This window comes from Sinohyriopsis cumingii, chromosome 6, assembly GCF_028554795.1.
Source record: "Sinohyriopsis cumingii isolate HCF-2022 chromosome 6, ASM2855479v2, whole genome shotgun sequence".
NCBI lineage: Eukaryota > Metazoa > Mollusca > Bivalvia > Unionida > Unionidae > Sinohyriopsis > Sinohyriopsis cumingii.
This window is the reverse complement of record NC_142966.1, coordinates 40,475,490-40,495,994: the sequence shown is the minus strand read 5'-3', so window position 1 is coordinate 40,495,994 and position 20,505 is coordinate 40,475,490. Positions and strand designations below refer to the sequence as shown.

Sequence of the window (20,505 nt, the reverse complement as noted above, 5' to 3'; positions counted from 1 at the left end):
AACCCAACCAATACTAAATTCCCGTTGTCCCCAGAGTGCATATACAATTCCCCATGTTAAATACCCCTTGAGGCTAGAGTGGATATACCCCTTTTTAACATTTAGGTCCCATTGAGGTTAGGGTGTCCCAATCCCTTGTCGCTATGATTAATTCCCCATTCACTCCATGTTAAATTTCCCTATGTTAAATTCCCATTGTCGCCAATTTTGATATACCCATTTCTAATGTTAAAGTCGCATTGTCGCTAAAGTGACCCACATTACTACCTAGAGAGATGATTTAATCATTTTATGTTGTTATGTATATCTATATATTCTGTAACTCCTGGTAAGTGATTTTATTTATTTTTGCGTAATTTGTTTTGATGGTTGAAACTGTATACGATATCTTTTGGTATAAATGTACGTGACCTGAGTCTGTTAAGAAAACGCAAATTGCAAACGCAAACGTACTTGTTGACAATTAGTAATAATAATCGTAATAAGAAGACTTAAAATGTCACCTATGGCGTAGTTTCTTAGTAACTGATGGGATATGGAAGTTTCGATAATAATTATGTGGTCACCCGTTGGTTGTGCAAGGTCACTTGAATATGCTTACTTCATCAAAATCAATAGTGTATGCCGCCATACGGGGTCTATTGCACAGTACTATCGCAATATACGGTGTATATAAGGAGAAAATTAAGCATTCAGTTTCATTCCAATTTTTTGTGTCATTCACAGCTTTTGTGTTCCTGAGGTAAGTTTGAAGAAGTGTTTTATGTTGTACTTGGATATTTTTCTAGAGGTAAAACATTTGTTTGGACTGTTCAGTGGTGATAGAAAGTTCTCATTATTTGGACTACAATATTATTCTGGAACTGTTATAAATTATTCCAAATAATTATGGACAATGCCATCTTGACAACGTCACGGTTCTTGGAGGACCAGTACATTTCTTGTTTTAAAATTGTAAGGGACTTTTCATTCCTTTAGGACTTTCGTAGACCTTTATAAGGGCTAGCTTGGAATTGCTTCCTTATACTGTAAGTTCCTCTCATATTTTTCATTTATCGCTTTAATAATTAAATTGTTTATTAAGTTTTACAAAACTTGTTTGTTTTGCTTCTTTTCTGTTACTAAAGTTTGTGACCGTAGAGTCGATCAAGCGGATCTGTTGCTGCGCATTATATTGGGCTGAGACGAAAACTTATCAACCTTCTCGCCAAGGAAAACGACAGCAACGTTTCCATGAAAAAGGCCGACTATGTTGTTAAGGATAAAATCGTTCGTTTATTTTTTTTTTACAAAGTTTGTGACTGTAGAGTCGATCAAGCGGATCTGTTGCGAAGTATTATCTTGGGCTGAAACGAAAATTTGCCAACCCTCAATTCAAGTAAAACGACAGTAATGTTTCCATGGAAAAGGCCGACTATGTTGTTAAGGATAAAATCATTCGTTTATTCTTAAAAAAGTTGATTACTAAATATGCAATTAGACAATGATTTTCTCTTATATCCACCAGCATGTCTACCGTGAATCAGCTTACAATCTTGTGGAGAGCGTGGAATAAGAATGTCAAGTGAAAGGCATGTATACTAGCACTGTTCGGAATTCAAGACAAGACACGGCAGGTCGTGAGGCAACTTCCCCTTTGTGAAATACAGCTGGTTGCACCAGTAAAACAACTCAATCCAAGCGAGAACGCAGACACACTGCATTATTATGACTCGCGGTCGAACCGCGTCCAGCAGTAAAACAATTTCGTATATAGGCAGCACAGATATGCATCAAATTTCCTTCACGTGCCGAAATCGCAGGTGTGGTCGCCGACGAACACACAGCCGTCTGCGTATCGCAGCCACTATCGCTACCGAGGTTGCCGCGTACGTTCACTTACAATCACAAGTCTCGAGTTAAAGTTACACTGGAGCAGTAGTGATTTAGACGATTAATATGTAATCATTCCACACACGTACGTACCAGGCAACGACGCTGTCAATCCTATCTCTAAGATGCATCGGACTATCGTATCAACGTTTCGGCACCTTCAGGTTTAAGGCAGACATAGTTCTCGGTGAGCACCTGATTATGCCGTTTAACCCCGATTCCTCATACAATGATGTGTTAAAAATCGCAAACACGTGGTTTCACAGTGGTGCCCTACAATCTTGAACCGTAAAGACACTGAGGCTATTAATAATGAAACAATGCTTTTATATCGATCGTCGAGAAGTTGGAAAAATACAAAAGTAGGTCCAGGATGGACTCTTTCTAGATGCTTAACTTTCATCTATGCTCAAAACTACCCATTGATGGGACCCTTTCATCGTTTATGAACCAAAATAAATTTCTCTATCTAACTAGATGATGGTTTTGTCAAATCTATAACGATTATTGCCGTAAAGTCATTGGGCATGATCACGTTAGTGGTTCCTGATCAAGTTGGCAGAATGAACATAAGCTTACTCCATTGCACGTCTGTGATTCAGTCGGACTCAGATGCATACGTCTAGTTTAAAGTCGATAAAACTGGTTCTGAAACTGACGAAGACATTTATTTTGGTGTAGTCCATGTTCCTAAAGTAGATTCAAAGCTTTATACTAAAGTTGAAATTGAAACGTTTGCATCTTTAATTTCTATCATGTATACTTCGAATAAATACGAATTTGAATGGGATATGTTAATGTCAGAACTCACAACATTAATGATTATTTGGGAAAGACGAGTCTCTTCTCAAGCACTTCGATGTGTGTGCCTCTTACGTTAAGTTTTTTAATGATACCGCCAAAATTCTCAACGAGTATAAAATTTGAAAAACGAGAAATACTAGATCAGGAAATGTATATCACTGTAAGCATACTTATTAAAACATGTATAAAAAATAATCTTATTACACTAAATGTAAAATGTGGTTATTTTAGGTGTGTTGGTTCAAGAACATTCTGAAACACGTCTGTTATTGACTATTCTGTTGCTTCTAGCAACGCTCTGAAATACGATAATTTCTTCATAGATGAACTTGACCCACTTGCACGGTTACTCTGTGTTAATTATTAGTTTCGGTTTCTACCATGACACCAAGCAAATTGACCTCTTAACAATAATACATAATGAGAAAAACCGAAATTGAAAGAAAATAGAATATCCAAAATATGTATACTGGTAAACTAGAATACATAGTAAATAAGACTCACGATGCACATACTAGTATATAATCCATACATCAGAATGAAATGAACCGTTCTTATTCAGAAAGATCATCGTATCTTAATGACACTGCAGCAAAATGGTTTGTAATAAATAATATCAATCCTGCAGAAAATATCACAATGCGAGAAAATATAAATAACAATAATCACAAACAAATAGGTCAGATCTTATCCATCCTGATTTGACTTTATAAGGATTGGATTAGGCAGGCCTTTATAATCTTCAATAGCATTTAAATTTTCCTATAGCCAGCACGCGCTTTACTTTGGTTTCCAAATTGCATAATATCAGAGTTCGTCTCGTTCCTTCGCTGCCATTTTTTGTTCTGGCAGCCATAAATCTGCACTCGCTTAATTGATTTCACACGATAATTCTCGGATGATTCTCATTTACTTTGAATGATGATGGGGATGGCACTGAGACAAACAAATAAAGTCTAGGAATTATGTTGTTTTTGTTTTGATCTATATGGCCTCGCGAAAGACCATGAATGTAATCCCACGAATTGGATTTTCTTATCTCGCCGATGGAAAAAGAGAAACATCCAGACGTTGCAACCGTTACTTTTTTGTGTCGGTATAACTGTCAAGGATAGGTTATCTCGAATCTTTTATTACGTGGCGTTTTCGTGGCATCATAAAGTGCTTCAACTTTAACGCTGTGACCCACTTTACAAGCGCTTTCGTGGCATCATGAAATGATTCAACCTTAACACCGTGACTCACTTTACAAGCGGTTTCATGGCGCCATAAAATGCTCCAACCTTAACAACATGACATACTTTGCAAGCGGTCATTAGTACACCTTTAGGGGATTGTACCCTGAGTTTTATGACTGCATAAAACAATTACATTGAAAAAGTGTTAAAGCAATTACAAGGAAATAGTGTTAAAATATTTACAGGGAAATAGAGTTAAAACAAGCAAAGGGAAATAGTTTTAATCATTAAGTCGGAATAAAAAACACCTTCGAAAAAGTGACACTTATGTGTCACTTATGCACTCCCCTTGTAAGCAGGTAGGAAAACAAAGTACTTTCATAATGAAGTGTTATTGGCATTATATCCACTAAACGTTGTAATCCACCGTAACGTTTTCTGCTACATCCTGGATACATTTTATTTTAAAATAAGTGTTATTTTATTTCCGATCCTTCTGGTTTAGAAAATTCTTTTGCTATAAAATGGCGCAGCTTTATACTGGCCACTGTTCAACTTGCTTATCCTTGACAAACTCTCCCCTGGGACCCATCACGTTTGGAGGTAACAAAGCTAGATACAATGGCGTCTCCGCTCCTGAAAAAAAAAAATGGAAGAGACGTCATGCACTTAATTTAAGCACAATTAGACGCCATGCACTTAATTTAATCACATTCATCAATTAATTTAGTCAATGTACCAACAAAAAATAAAACAATGAAAATATATTAGGTCTCCTAGCACGTTCTGTCGTGCTTGGTTTACTTGGCGTCAGTCGAGACCATTTCTCCTGACCGGTAATGGATAGCACTATTTCTATTCAGCCCAGAATACAGTGGATCACCCTTTTCATAAGTCTACTATGTCACCAATGGTATTCACAGTCCGAAATATCTACTTGAATAATTTTCCTCATTTAAAGAAGAGATTTACTCAAATTCTAGTTCTGCATCCTTGGCTGTTGCTGGATGAACGACAAGAACCATGCATACAAAATATTTGTATCTACTAGAAACAAAGTATGAGCCTGTACAGGAAAAATCCTGGATTCCACGAGAGAAGAAGTTACATAAGTCCTACACACTCGTCATTACCTTTATATGATACCAAAAATTTAATATGATCTAGTAATTGGAAAAGAGCAGAGAAGCTGACTATCATCTGGTGACATCATCGTCTGAGGTTATGGAGATTTGTCACAATGTGTAGTGAGTGGAAACAACGAACTTTATATATTGTAGGATTTGTAGAATATCCACGCACGGACTCTGTGGAAACACAATAAATAATTACAATCTGAGAATTTGGTACGGAAATTCGGATTGAATAACGACAAAATCAACTATGGAACAGTAAAATGTATTAACATAGTTTACGTCATTAGTTTTAGTAGCACTGAATAGAATTTTTATAAATCTCAATTCATTTTTAATTTAATTCACAATGTAAAGTTTAAAAAGAATTAGAAAATGTAAAATAAGAGTATACAATAAATGCAAAATCTCGTGCTTATTTCGTTCCGAATCTTGAGAAAGGGTACGCGTGATATGGCTTTTCAATGCGTCTCGGCCTCACCCCCTCGACGTAAACTTAAGTCATATTAAACTCGTTCTTTCCACACTACCTCAATGGCATGTACCAGATGGAGGTCCGCCTCGATCACGGGGCATCGCCACGACTATGTTCAATTTGGCTCGTAACAGAGGGGACCATGATGTTTGTAAAAGCCGCCATAGACATAGACGATGAGGTCCAGTCCACCATCACACAAGTTAATGGGTATTCAGACGAAACCATATATGTGTTGGGAAGAAGCAACGCCAACTTCATCCTTGCCATGAGGATACGAAAGGAACAGTTTCAATATTTTGCTGTAATTAGTTTACATACACAGTGTTTCATGAATATTTGGAATATAATGTACTCTGGTTTTATTTCTGTGTACAGCGTTATCTGGGGTTGTTTATCCCGATCATACATTATTCCGATGTGGACGGCCAAGTGCTTACGATGGGAAAACCGATTTTACCTTGAATGCAGAGGCCCCGAGTAGCCGAGAGGTCTAAAGCGCTCACCGTTACGGATCACTGCCATGTGAGACAGCTTGCCAGTAGCTTCTCGTGGGTCGGTGGTTCTTTGTGGGGTTTTCCCGGGTTCTTCCTTCACCATTTATATTGGCCGTCATCTATCATGTATAGCCTATCTAATGCTGAAAAAATTGTGTTAAACCCTACAACAACAACAACCTTGAACGCACGTGCCACGCATTGCAACATAACCAGTGTAGAAACAGGCTTATCGTACATTCAAACTACCCGTTACGGAAAGTCTTTTCAGCAAGCGGTCCACTTTACGGTTGTAGAGGTGTGTGAATTATATTTTCCTATCTTTATTATGGGATAGAATTGTCCTGTTTCATTGTTCTAATATTTATTGTGCATTTTTTTTTATGGTTCCGAACTGTGTAATGCAATGTTAGATTTTATTACAGTCTGCGTTCACGTTCTGCAGCATATATCTGAATAGAAGGATTGTATTCACAATAATGTTGCATGAATTATAGGACTAGAGAATGTTACTTAGTTCTGTAAGATTCTCGTCAGGTACAGGTTCATATATGAACTCGGTTATTTTGATAACCTTAAGATATATGTCCCAATTTATAATATATCGGTTATCACCATTTGAGTAAAACATTGTTACTATTTATATAAAACCAGTTATCACTATCTGAGTGAAACCTGTACTTGTTTTGAAATTCACCTATTGTTTCTTTTTGTGCTTAATTTTTGTTTTGATTTCATTTCATTTATTATTGTTGGTACATATGTCGACTGTTTGTTTTATAGTACAGTTTACAATTCGTTCAAGTTAGGAGCCGTATCATTTTTCGTTCTATTATTAAAGTTATTGTTCAGTTATTTAACTCAGTGTGCATCTTTGTTTTAAAATCCAGTGTTGGAATTTATGAGCACGAGTTTGAGGTGTAGGATTTTTCTACCTTTAATCATTGTTAAATAAACATCGTATTTTCGTTATCATTCATAGCGTCTGCATTATATCATCTGACTCCAACCCGGTTTATCTTGTTACAATGTTTAATTAGTAATCGTGCTTCAGGCAATAGTTTTAGTACTTTTTTTTTTCCACTGGGGTTAAGAATGCATGAATAAAATGAGATGTATTTTCATGAGGATTTAATATTTTCGATAACAGTTTCACTTGAATGAAGAATCGAGCTGAATAAATATTAAATGAAATTTTCATATATTGATCTCGTTTGCAGTATTCTTTCATTCATTTTCAGTAATGCTAGTGTCAAAATAGCTTGAACGTTTTCTCGTTTCTCGCTATCCTCATAATGTATCTATTGAAGGCAGTCAGTGAACATTGCAACTACGGGATACTGTCTATATACATGTCAATTGAAACAAAATAAAATACTTTATAATTCCTTTTTCAAATGGTTAAAGCAAAACAAACACGTGTAAAGCTAATTTTGTTATTACGAGACTACAATGACGAAGCTAATTTATAAAAAAAAACTTTTTTAATCTGAAGGAATATTTCAGTAATAAAATAAATGGCAATAAAATAAATGGCTATTTATTCATCACATGCCACTAATTTCTCGTTGGGTGTTTAAATTTATGCTTTGGGGCAACATCTAAATCCACGAAAACTGGTTCCCCACAAATATTCAGTATTGAATGCAGACCACATAACCGAAATTTATTAAAGTCTTGAATGGTATTTTGATATAACATATTTTAGTTTCTTTGCTTTCTGGGACCCATTTTACCTACTTTTCTTACTTTTATTGAAATGTGTATCACAAATGAATGCGAACAGCGTACACTTGTTCTTGTACTTAGTAGCTATATATTACTCCAAATGTACCAGATCCCGATGTTGCACCACGAGTATGTGTTATTATTAGAACTGTAGCTTTCTAAGTACTACCTGTACTTCTTTGCAATTTATGTCATATCTTAAGATGCACTAAGAGCCTATGGCTGGTGTGGGGTGGGGTGGGGTGGGGAGCTGCGCTTGTTCCCCCAAAAGATTGAAAGCGAAACAACCAGGTTTTTTCTTTCAGTAAGTTTGCTTTACAGTTATTAACAAATTATGTTCTGGAAACCCTTAGAACCCTTAAAATGAGGGAGCTTCCGAAGACTTTGCCTAATGGGCACCACTCGGGGTTTCGTCCCACATATCTCTTTCCATACTTCTTTATGCACCCTATGCCCCTCCAAAATGAAAAAAAAAACAAAAAAAAAAAACAAAAAAAAAAAAAAAAAACAAACAAACAAACAAATACAATTCTGCATTTGCCCCTTTCGAGTAATCTGAGTGGAGGATGAGATTGAGAAAAAGAAAAAGATCACCGCTGCCTAAGCTGCCTGTGTGACCAATTACAACTTTTGATAACTGCACTGTATGTGAAGGAAATGAAAACAAAATAAAGAGAGACCTAATATAAACAGGGGATGAATTGGAAGGATCTGTATTCGAAAGATACGGCAACTATATAAGAAAGTAGTGAAAGGGGCCACCCTACGTACAATGGGAATTAGCATTACAGGGACCCCTGGATCACTCTACGTACAATGGAAATTTAACATGGCGAAAAATCGTGGGCCACTCTACGTACAAGGGGAATTTAACATGGCAATAAATCGTGGGCCACTCTACGTACAAGGGGAATTTAACATGGGGAATAGAGTTTGGGGTTGTTTAGGGACAAAGGGAATGGAACATGGGATTTTTTTTTAAATTTAAAAATTTAAAAAAAAGGGGTAGGCAATGGAAAGGCTATCTCTTTTCGAGAAATATGGCTGGCCCTGAAAAGGGCCTTTGGGTTTTCTTCTTCTTCTAATTTCTTCTTTTCCTCCACCAACTTCTTATTTTATCTCCAACACTCTTTCTCTTCTTTTTTTTCTCCTCCTCTTCTTTCTTCTCTTCCTCCTCTTCTTTCTTCCTCTTCTCATTTTCCTCTTCTTTTTCAATTTTTTCGTTCCATGTTCTTATTCTTATCTTTTCCTCTTCATCCTCCTTCTCCTCCTTTATTTCCTTCATCACACCACTAATCTTGTCCTTTGCTTTTCTTAAATTGTTAATTTCCATCTTTACACGATGGGGACTATAGGAATAATGGTCTTCAAAGAGTCTTATTAGCATCTGTTCCATTATTCCTAAGTTGTCTAAAACGTCTTGCAAGGTTTGTATTTTGTCCATTTGGTTTGACGCCATCTTCTTTTTATTCTTTGCAGAATGGTTTGAACAACTAATACTGTGGGTTCTTAAACGAAAAGCGCGGACGTGAAGGAAAACATCCCCCTAAAACATAAAATGGATCTTACCTAGATCATGACCCAACAACGCGCGAACGTGAACGAAAACATCCCCCTACTTTCTCATTTCATATAATATAACCCTAACTATACTCTCTACATACGCTAAGAATCAATAAATAAATCCATAATCTACTATTCACACAAACTTACTTCAGCATTTACAAGCACACTAACACACAAACACATACACTTCCACTATTAATAAAGAGTTAGTGTTTATATTCACACTACTCTACCTACACACATTGGCAAATTAATAGTTATTTCTTTTCTAGAGTATTGGGTAGCCCTGAAAAGGGCTGTTTTGTTTGGAACTTCATGGACACCTGGTTAATGGTGGCACCTTCCAGGCCTGGCGCCACATACACATCTTATCCCCCAGTTACTTTTTACCTTTTCGGGGGAGAGAGCAGAGGCAGGATATGTCGCTTCAGAATCCCAATTTTCACTCTCTGGGATTCTGAAATTTTTTCTTCTCTCCTTTTCCTCCTCCTCTTCTTTATATCTTCTCTCCTCCTCTTCTTTTTTTCTTCTTTCCTCCTCTCTTATCCTTCCCTCCTCGACAATGGCTTCAGCGGCCAGTTCATTTAATATGCGCCTGGCATATTCCAGATGCACATGAAGTTCCAACAGTTTCTCCAGTCTCGTGTTCATTTTTGGTGTTGATCAATCAACAAGGGTAGCTGGACTGCCGAACGAGTTTCAATTTATACTGAAAGCGCGGACGTGAAGGAAAACATCCCCTAAAAACATAAAATTCATCTTACCTAGATCATGACCAAAAAACAACAACAAAACGCGGACCTAAAAGAAACACTCACTCACTTTTTATGCTACCCATCACTATTTTAAAATTTTTATAAATCACTTCAATAGACTATCCACATACACAAAGCAATCCAATCTAACCCAAAATATATACCTCTAACAGCCAAAAAAACTAACATCATTTTAATCTACTATCCACACCAACCTATTTTATCACTTACAAACACAATCACACTAACACACAAACACATACCCTCACATTTTTTAAGAAAGAGTTAGTCTTTATTTTCACACTACTCTACCTACACACACTGGCAAATCGATCGTTATTTCTTTTCTAGAGTATTGGGTAGCCCTGAAAAGGGCTGTTTTTTGTTTTGCTATGGCATTCTTTTTTAGTTTCTAAGAATGCGATGTCCTCTGAGGATAGACTTTCTGGCGATAGGTCTGCTTCTTCGGAAAGAGAAGAAGAATTCTTTGGTGTCGATACGACAATCGACAAAGCCTCTGTCAGCTTGCTGCTGCTGCTGTTGCTGTTGTTGCTGCTGTTGCTGCTGTCTCTGAAGTCTGTACTTCTCTGTCCATTCTTCTTTCTCCCTGTTCATTTCTTCTCTGAAGAGCTCTTCTATCAGGTCTTCAGTGATTTTTAACATTCTCACATTCTCTATTTCTTCTGGCTTCGGTATCAGACTGTGTCTGACCCTATGCAAATTCACGTAGGCTTCGTTGAGCTTAGCTAGTTTGGAGCACATCTTCTTAGGAGGATGAGTCAACAATGGATGGCTAGACTGGGAACAACCCGGTTCTTAAAGTTAAAGCGCGTACGTGAAGGAAAACATCCCCCCACACGGTTTTCGAGCCGCAACGTTCATGAGAGGGATAGTAAGAAATGAAAGAGCATCAATCCAACATTCTTATAGCTAAACAAACCACAAAGGCATTTTTTTCAAAACACAACATTTTTTATTCATAAATCACTTAACACTAACTAACAACAACTCTAACAATAATCCAACATGATAACATCAAACATTTTTTTCTTCAATTACTAACTACTTTAAACAGGGCTGACAACGTTGTGAATGAAATTGTGATTTCCACTGTTGGAAATCATTAGGCCATTGATGGACACTACGTTTCCTAGCTTGAGACAAAAGATAAGCATAATGGTCACAAAACCATCGATCTACTTTCACATCGTTTCTAGCAGAAGAACGAGGATCGAAATGAGTCACTAAATGTTCTAAGGAATAGCCCAGGTTGCGATGATGCAGAAAATACACACAGTACTGTCCACACACCAAGGAATCTGTGCCTTGTAATTTCACATTATTGAATCGGGTGGTTTGAGCATTTCTTCTCATAAAGTCGATGATATCGTCTTCCAAAGGGTTCAATCCATACGAATCGAAATATTCCACACATCCTTCTTGAGGAAAGTAGACGGCTACCCAGTGGGTTCCTGGGAGATGACTGTCGTCCGTGTTGATCACGTAAGCTTGATGGTCTTTAGGTTTGCGATGAGGGAGTTCATCTTTAGCACAGACGACGGGATTCCAAGAAGACGTATACGAACTGTGGTTCAAAAGGTAATAAAGTTCCCAGGTATCCATTGTTTTGTTTGTTTTCTTCTTCTTCACAGGTAATAATAAGTCGTCAATTCGATCCTGACTTTTTGCTTGAAAATGTCTGACGAATAAACGGTTATTCGTTCTGTTTCCTCACTCTGATTCAGGAGAGCTTCGATACGATGGATCTCTTGAGTGGTTAATGGTGGACAAGAATGTTCACGCAAGTCTTTATACCACTGGTGCAACACGTATTTGTTCGAGATGAGACTCCAAGCCTCGTCCAGATACTCGTCCAATTTTTCTTCTTGACTCAACATCAGGCATTTATCGTGTTGAATTTGACTGGGATGATCGTTTTGACATCCATAGCAATTTTTCTTGATCAATTCCGTCATTTTGTCGACCAAGTGTTTGGCAAAACAGCAGACTAAATGGGCTTCTTGTTCTGGCCATCTCGACTTCATTATGATATCTTCTTCGTCTTTGTCTTGAGATTCTTCTTTTTCCACGGTCTCCTCACATTTCATCTCCAAAGTTTCTCCACTAGGTAAAGAGGGATAACAGTCTTCCATGGCTTTCTAATAATCTAGAATGACTTCTCTCAAACTGTTGATTTCTATGGTATTATCGAATTCTGCATACAGGAGGACGTTCACCGTCTCTGTTAGATTTGTAGTAAACTGAAGTTCCACACGAATCTGGCTTGATTTTATAGGGTGGAAATGTCCCTCGTCGCTGCCTTGGTCTGGAGTGAAATCGAAAGCCCACAAAGCGTAGCCTCCTGCATAATCGTCGTACGTAATGCCGTGACTGGTGTTGGTTCCTAACTGTCCGGTAGCTTCGTACAGGGACAAGTACGACCTCAAATAATTCTCGTCACCAAACTTAGGTTCTAAAGGCCGGGTATACAAGGTCTTGCCGTCGTGACTGACTTCAATCTTGGACACATTGTAATGATGAAAGTTGAAAGGATTTTCATTGTAGGCTCCGTTGAAGGCTGAATTCTTGACGATACCAACAATCAAACGTTTGGGTAACTGTCCTTGGAACAGATGATCTTGGATCATGGATCGGAGTCCAGAGGCAATGGTGAACGTTTTCACTTCCACACGTCGGATCGGATACTTGGCGGTTGTTCTGCTCAATGTTTGACTGATGTCGTTACCTACTTTAGGTAACACTTCCACACGACGCACGTAGAGTCTGGCTTCTAGGATTTTGGTTTTGAAAGTGGCATCATGAGCAGCCATCAAATGGAAAGCGGCACTGCTGCGATTCAGTCTCAAGCGGATATCCACTCCGTTCAGCAAATACTTTTCTTGTAACCACATGTCCAAATGCAAGCGATCCATCAGTTCTAAACTACGACTTTGATGAATTTTCTTTCGTCGTTCTACAAATCCCGTTGTATTTGGATCCTCCCCAGCAACAATTGTAACTTTGTTGAACCTAGTCGCTTGGTCAGGTTTCCATACCACGCAAGCATCCAGATGACTGTCCTTGGCGTTTTTTCCATACGTCAAGAGATTTTCCAGGTACGCTCGATAAGGGTAAGTATCCATGCTGCTGCTGACCAGTTTGTTATTCAAGTACAAGTCCACTTCGCTGAACAAGGAATGCATGAAATTGTTGACGGGAGCTACTACATCAGCATTTTCTAGGTTATCGTTGTTCGCTTCGGTTACTTTGACTTTCAAGTACAGGTAACTGCTATTTAGATCGATGTAATCTTCGGGTTGTCCTTTGATTTCGAACTCGATGGGAGCAGAATCGGTCAAAGAGGAGATAGGAAGAAATTCCACCCATTGGGATTCTTGCATCGTCATCATGGTGGGGGGCATGGCAAACAGATCCAGTTCCGTCTTGGAACAGGCGCAAGACTCTCGGTGCATCATTTTTTCTGTGTTTCAATAATCGAAAACGTCTAAGTCTCGAACGGTTCTTCTTTTTTTGGCCTTTCTCGCTTGAAGTCTGGTGAAAGGGTGTTTTCTTCTTCTTCGTCTCTTTCTGCCTTGTCCTTGCTGAATGCTTGACTCGGTAGCGTGCAGGGCATTTATAGGTGTGTCTCGTCGGCCTAAAATGTCTTTGCCCGTTTGCAGCAAGACATTTTTGCCTGCCCTCATGAAGGCTTCTTTAGGGTTTTGTTTGTCGATGATGACATTTTGGAGAAATTCTTTGCCTTGTGTCAGTGCCGCATCTTTCAAGGCGTGCAATCCTCGTGTCACCATCGGTTTCAAGACTGGAGCCACCGAACGAAAGGCCGATTTTAACATGTCTCCTAAACCGTGTCCTCGCTGTCGAGCAACCCCTCGGTACACTGGATACATGACTTACTTACTTACGAGTCGTGAAAGAACCGTTTTCGAAAATGGAGTTTCACCGTGACTTTTCCTTTGGTGAATGGAATATTTTGTCCCAAATCTCCTTTTATAGTAATGTTGACCGTGTCCAAATACGACTTGCTGACCGGCAAATAGTGAGGATGGACAAATTCGCGGTGGACGTGGTAAGTGTTTCCACCTTCCTCGTCAGCGATTGTGGCAGAGTCCACTTTGAAAGGAATGACACGCAGTAACGGTACGGAGGTGTGTCCCACCACGTTGTATTCCACCACATCGGAATACACAAAGATCAAATTCAGTCCTTGGTTCAGTTCTACCGGGGTACGAAAATACTGGCTAAAAGACTCGTTGCTGTAAATGACGGTTTTTTGTTTTAGTGTTTGTTCTACTTTCTTCCTCATCTTTATGTCACCACCCAACATGTCAAACAATTCATCATTGAAATTGAAACCCATGATTTTTTCCTCAGGAAATTTCATCAGGAAGCGACGAGCTGTTTTGTGGTATTCCAGGGTGACAGCTTTGTTCTTGAAAGTCTTAAAAGCTTCCCCAAAAACACCATTAAACTTGGAGGCTATGACGCTGACCAAATGTTGACCACTAAAATAATAGCCTGAGGGAATGAACAACTCATAGTCGGTCCACTTTGGATTGACTTTGTTTTGTTTTTTATGGGGATATTTGTTATTCTCATTCATCCACTTTTGCAATGGTTCGTCATAAACTTCCACCGTAAATTTACTTTGATCGTCAATGACATTGAGGACTTGGGTCGGGTGAATCATTTCTACCAAAGCCACTTCCCAATGGGCTTCGTGATCTAAGGGGATGGCCTGAGGTAATTTGGCCGTGTAACAGCACAACGTGTTGTTGGGAAACACCTCCATGGAACTGTCACTGGGTAAGGTTAAGTAAAATTGGTTTTGGTGACTCATAATTCCAGAGTTCTGTGGCTGTCCGAGGGGTTAGTGGATGTCAGAGGCGTGTCTCCGCCCAAAATGGGGTTCTGGTTGTGGATGTTGGAGTGGTGACTGGCACTGGCACTGGACACAACGTTCCCGTTCGAGGAGAATTTCAGGGAGGGATTGGGAAGCAGGTAACCGATGCAACTGCTCAATAAAATGGTCCACAATTGTTTGTCTCCTTGTTGCAAATTCAAATTGGCGATGGCTGCCCCGATGACACAATACACCACGAAGATTTGGCAGAAAAAGACGATTTGCGTTTTAGGCACACGTTCTCCACACCACACCCACAAGGGTTGTTTTTGTAAATCTTGCACAGAAGAACTAGGGGAAGAAGGACTGGTCGACGTAGCTGCGTCTGATGTGTGAAAGGGCATGATGGTCACTTCTTCTTTTTATAGTCGATGACTTGCGAAGCGTCGATCCAAGAATCGAAAGTGGGTGGATATCCTTTCCAACGTACTTTGACTTCTTTGACACGTCGTTTGCCCACTTTACGGGTTCTGCGTTCGAGAATGCTTTCGATGTCGTACACGTCGTCTTCTTTTTTGGTGACACGTTGTAACTCGGGCAAATAAAACGTTCCTTTGAGTACTTCTCCGTTCATGTCTTCCAATTTATAGACGGTAGGATGACGGCCATGTACTCGTCCAGTGACGCGAAACAATTCGGTCGTCCAGTTAGGTAAGTAACCTTTGTCGAAAGTGCGTTTGGTTTTGCCAATGCGCACCCAATCTCCTACGGTCAACTCTCCACTTTTCTTGGGGACAGCCCTCGTCGGGGACGTACCGAACAGACGCTCAAACACCAGCACTTCGTTGTCGGGAGTCACGTCTTGCGGGGCACGTCCGATGCTTCGATGGTAAGATTGGTTGTACGTTTGCACCAGGTGTGGTAAGATGTCGATGTACTTCAGAGTGTGGTGATGCGTAAAATATTTCCACATGCGTTCTTTCAAAGTGCGTTGAAAACGTTCCACGATGCTGGCTTTGGTTTCGGGATTCTCGGTGGTAAAAAAATGAATGTCACGTTTCTTTAATTCCTTTTGGAAAGCTTGGTTCAGAAATTCGGTGCCTTTGTCCGTTTGCCATCGAAGAGGGCGACGACCGCTTTGTTTCAACACCCGTTGCAGGGCTCGCACTAACTCGCTGCTCGATTTGGAAGTCAAGGGCACGACCCAGGCAAATTTGGAAAAGACGTCGATGACACAAAACAAATATTTGTAACCACGATTGTAGCTGGCCAAATGAGAGACATCGGCTAAATCGGCTTGCCATTGATGATCGATGCCTTCCACTCGGGTGCGACTTCTGGCAAACTTGCGTCGAATGGGTTTGTGCAAAGTGTAGGTAGCTTGTTCTTGTAACCATCGTTGCACTTGAGGTAAACGGAGACTTTTCAGTCGCGTTTTGGCAGCACGATACAATTTTTGAACTCCTGCGTAACCTGCAGGATGCGAGGGATCGTAGTAAATGCTAGCTAAGACTTTTTCCATTTTTGTCTGTTGATTGGTGTGTTAATAAGGCACCCACTCTTGGAAGAGGCTACTCTTTTTCTCTTGGGGTATTTTCTTGGATTGCAAGGCTTTGCGTGTGCGACCGGCAATAGGTGTCGAAGAGGAGGAGGATGTCTGAGCGGGGGATATCGGTTCTTGTTTCACTTCTGTCTTCACTTCTGTCTTCACTTTCTTTTTCTCTTGTGAGGAAGAAGGGGTGGCCATCATCTTTTTAATCCATCCAATTCTGGAGGTAGGTGGTGTTGTTAACTTGCGTACTTTTTCTGGTGGAGTTTGAAACCCTTCTTCTTCTTCTTCTTTTCCTTTTTCTGTCTTGGTCACGGGTACTGGTGGTACTGGTACTGGTACTGGTGATGGTGCTGGACTTTTCATCAAGGTCTTAAAATCTTTCAGAGTGGGTAGAGCTGTTTCGTCTAAAGCTTTCTGGTGAAAGAGTTGCAGTCGTTGCAAGAGTTGACCGTACTTTTGCGATTTTTCTGTTTCGGACAAATCTTGGCGATCCATCAAGGACTGCAATTCGTGTTGTAGCTGGGACATCTCGCTCAAATTGGGATTGGGAGGTAAATGCGGAGTGCGTTGTTCTTGCCACCGATGGTATTCCATCCATCGTTTGTAAGGCACTAAAGCTAGTTTTCGTCCTTCCATGGGGTTGTCAGCGGTCGATTCTGAGATCTTGGGACTTCCGAAGGCCTTTTTATCTTGCTCCCATCAGTCCTCCCAACATGGTTCCTAAGACTCCTTTCAGTATGGGGCCTAACAAGAGAGGTAAAATGCCTCCACGTTGGACCAACATCTTCTTTTTTTGACGAATGGGAATTTTCTTTTGAACCATTTTCCGAAGAACGTGACGATGTTTGCCTAAGCATTGTTTCTGGTGTTTGGACAAAGGGATCGTGCCTTTCGAAACGTTCAAACAACATTCGCACACAGTATCGATGACCTCTTTGGAGGCCGTTTGAATGAGTTTTTTTCGTAGGGGTGGAGAAGCTTTGGACAGGACAGATAACAGGTCCCCATGTTTGGCTAAACGTGGTGGTAGTCCTTTCCTTTTCTTTCCTTGGGGTTTTCTGGAGGGTGACATCTTTGAGTCTTTAGGAGCACCTAAAAACACTGATACCCTACTCGGTCACAGGCCTTTTTTATACTGGAACGCGTCGCCACTGATTGTCTTTACGTTTTATCAGTTTGAGGACAGGCATGACACGTCGTGCAGGGGTACGTAACGGACTAAATCGAGCCAGTTCTTGCTTGGACAAATCCAGTAAACTCTGTAACATGCCCGATCTTTCATGGACTTTGATTTTGGGAGAAGGTACTTTGTGAGCAGCAGCCACTGCCGCTAAATTGGAAGGTCCTGCCACTGGGGAAGTTCTTTTGGGGGTCATCAACGGAGAAGTTCTTGGTGTAATCAACGTCTCCAAGTACTCTTCAGTTCCTGGTGACATCAACGGAGAAGTGGACAAACGTGAGGCTGCCGGAGACGCTGTGGCAGGTCGTGGCTTGCGAGTGTAAGGTTGCGTCCTGGCCGAAGTGCCTCTCTTGCGACTAGTTTTCTTGTTCTGTGGACTTTTCTTTTTCTGGGGACTTTTTCTCTGTTTCTTTTTCTGGGGGCTTCTTTTCTTTTTCCGGGGTGATGGTGGTGGTGTCTGGTAAGAGGAGGGTCCTGCCACTGGAGAAGTTATTCTTCTTGGGGACCTGGTCTTTTTCTTTTTCTTCTTGGGGCTTCGTTGGACTTTTGTCTTGGGGATAACTTTGGGGGCATTAGGATCCCATCTTAAGAGTGAGCGAATGATGACCCCTCCTAGAGTACCGCTCCCTCCAGGTTTCAAAATGATTTGTTTTTTGGTTTGAGTGTCGATGCGGAGATCGGCCAGTTGGACCAAAGCGACTTTGTTTCGATCGAAAAAGCGTTGGGTTTGATGAGGAATCTGAATGATTCCTTGGAGTAATTGACGTGCCGTCACCGTGAACCATCGTAAGACTTCTTTGAGACTAGCTTCTAAGACACGGGCTCGTGTTTGTGGATCTTTTTCTCGACTGATGCCATACAAGGCACGAATCAATTTGACGGGAAGATGCGACTGAAGGGACGTCATGTTCACACTGTGTGAGACAGACGAAAAAGGGTCTGAGGTTTTTATAGATTTTTTTCATGGGGAGTGGAATGAAGTCGAGGACGGAGACGTGTACAGGACAGGCCCTCCGTCTTGGCACCAGTGGTGAAACAAGTGGGTACGAAATCGCAAATCCTCGGGGGTCGTAGGTTTCAAATCGACGAGTAAATAGGCGTGTGGCGTTTGAGTGGCATCGTCGTACGCCTGAGTCAGCCAAGGCGTTCCTAAATGTTTGGCTAAGACTTGCACTTGCGATTTATCTCGAGGGCTTTTAAACAAGACCACGTAATGCGCATTGAGACTGATGGTGCGATGGGCTTTACTTTGTTGAAACAAATTTTGAGTGATGTAAACGACACTGGCATTACGGTGATGCCCTTTGCGCGTGAACCACAATTTAATTTCTTCTTCGTCTTCTCCTAACATGTCGTCGAAAATGACCAAATGGGTTAGACGGGAGTCAGAGACGATGCCGTCGTCTTCTTTAGGAATGCCTTCCACAAACACGATGGAATCGCCTTGACTTTCTCGCAAGAGGCTGTACGCCGATTGCCACTCTTTGTAACACCACACGATCCGTTGAGGGGGCCGATCGATCAAATGATGTTTATGTTCGATCAAACGTTTGACGAATTCGGTTTTGCCTGAACCGCTAGGTCCAGCAATGAGCATGTTAAAGGGATGGCGAAGATACAAAGCCTCCCAACTGGCACGATCTAAGTGTTCGTCGATGACTTTGACAGTAGAAGAAGAGGGAGCAGAGACAGTAGAGGTAGCCATGGTGTGAGAAATGTCACTTGTGACACGAAAAACAAACAAGACAAGAGTTTATATACTTTTTCAGAACACGTTTATTGAATGTTTTTTTTCAAACATGAATACGAAAGACAAAAATACATAAAAGCCAAAGGCTTAAGTACAAGGATAAAAGGCACATGATAACGATGAATGTGGAATAAACACAAGTGTCTGTACAACAACCACATGTTTTGGGTAATGTTCTAACCAGTTCAACAGGGGTAAGGTCACACAAGTGTCCTCCCGAAAGGGTCTTTCAGGCCTGTCCACGACAGTCCTGTCCTGGGTGACGGGTTCTTCTGGCACCGTCACTAACACGGGTTGAAAAGTAACTTTTTTCCTTGAACAACTCTCGTGCATACTGGGCCACTTCTTGGGTCCAAGCCTCAAAATCCCATTCTTTCCAGGCACGGACATCTGTCCAATGGGGATGTAAGTCACAGGCTACACACACATCGTCATACACGTCTTGGGTAGCTAAAAGTTGACGAATCTTTTTTTCCTGTTGAGGTCGAGAAGTATCCAGATGAAAACGCAAGGCTTTGAGCAAAAGGAGTTTTTCGTGACCATTTAAGGCCATGGAGGTGGTAAGTACTGATCGTAAAGAGTCCACAAAGAATCGGCTGGTAAACGAAATCCCAGAAAACAAGTCACTAAGACACACACCACTTGTCGTCCCAAATTGAATGGATACAATTCTTGTAATAATCGATGGTAATGATCCACGGTTTGAATATGGTCATTGAGTTCCTTCCACGGAATCTGTTGGATGACATACGACATAAGTCGTGGGATAGCAGCCTGTTTTTATAGTCTCTTTGTTTCGAAAAGAATACACGTACTTTCTAGCCAGTGATCTTCGTTCTCCAGTTGGGAATGTAAATCTTGCATACTGTAACCGAAACGTCAGAGTTCGTTTAGAAGTTTCCTCTTCCGCTAAGTAGATTCCACGTAACAAATGTTGGTAATCCTTTACCTCGTCTTCCTCAATGGGTTGCTCTAGGTGAATCTCGAAGTAACCAAAATGATCAACACGTGAATCATCGGGGGCCTGGAAGTATTGAACAAGGTCTGACCACTGAAACAATTTCTGACGAATCAGTTCTCTTATACCATTCAGGTACCAGTGGTTAAAGATCTGGTGACGTAACGGATGCAGTTGTTCTTTACGTTTCACTTGT

At 40.6% G+C, this 20,505-nt stretch overlaps 1 protein-coding gene across 3 annotated transcripts in view; it reads right to left on the bottom strand.

Annotated features, from left to right (window-relative positions):
* Positions 1 to 4,120: 4,120 nt before the first annotated feature.
* LOC149796762 (carbonyl reductase [NADPH] 1-like) overlaps positions 4,121 to 20,505 on the bottom strand; it is an 84,578-nt gene continuing 68,193 nt past the window's right edge. For all 3 annotated transcript variants that reach the window (XM_089961419.1, XM_089961420.1, XM_089961421.1), the window contains one exon: positions 4,121 to 4,490. In XM_089961419.1, the coding sequence (XP_089817545.1) occupies positions 4,390 to 4,490 (101 nt within the window). In that variant the 3' untranslated portion in view covers positions 4,121 to 4,389. The remainder of the gene's footprint in view (positions 4,491 to 20,505) is intronic.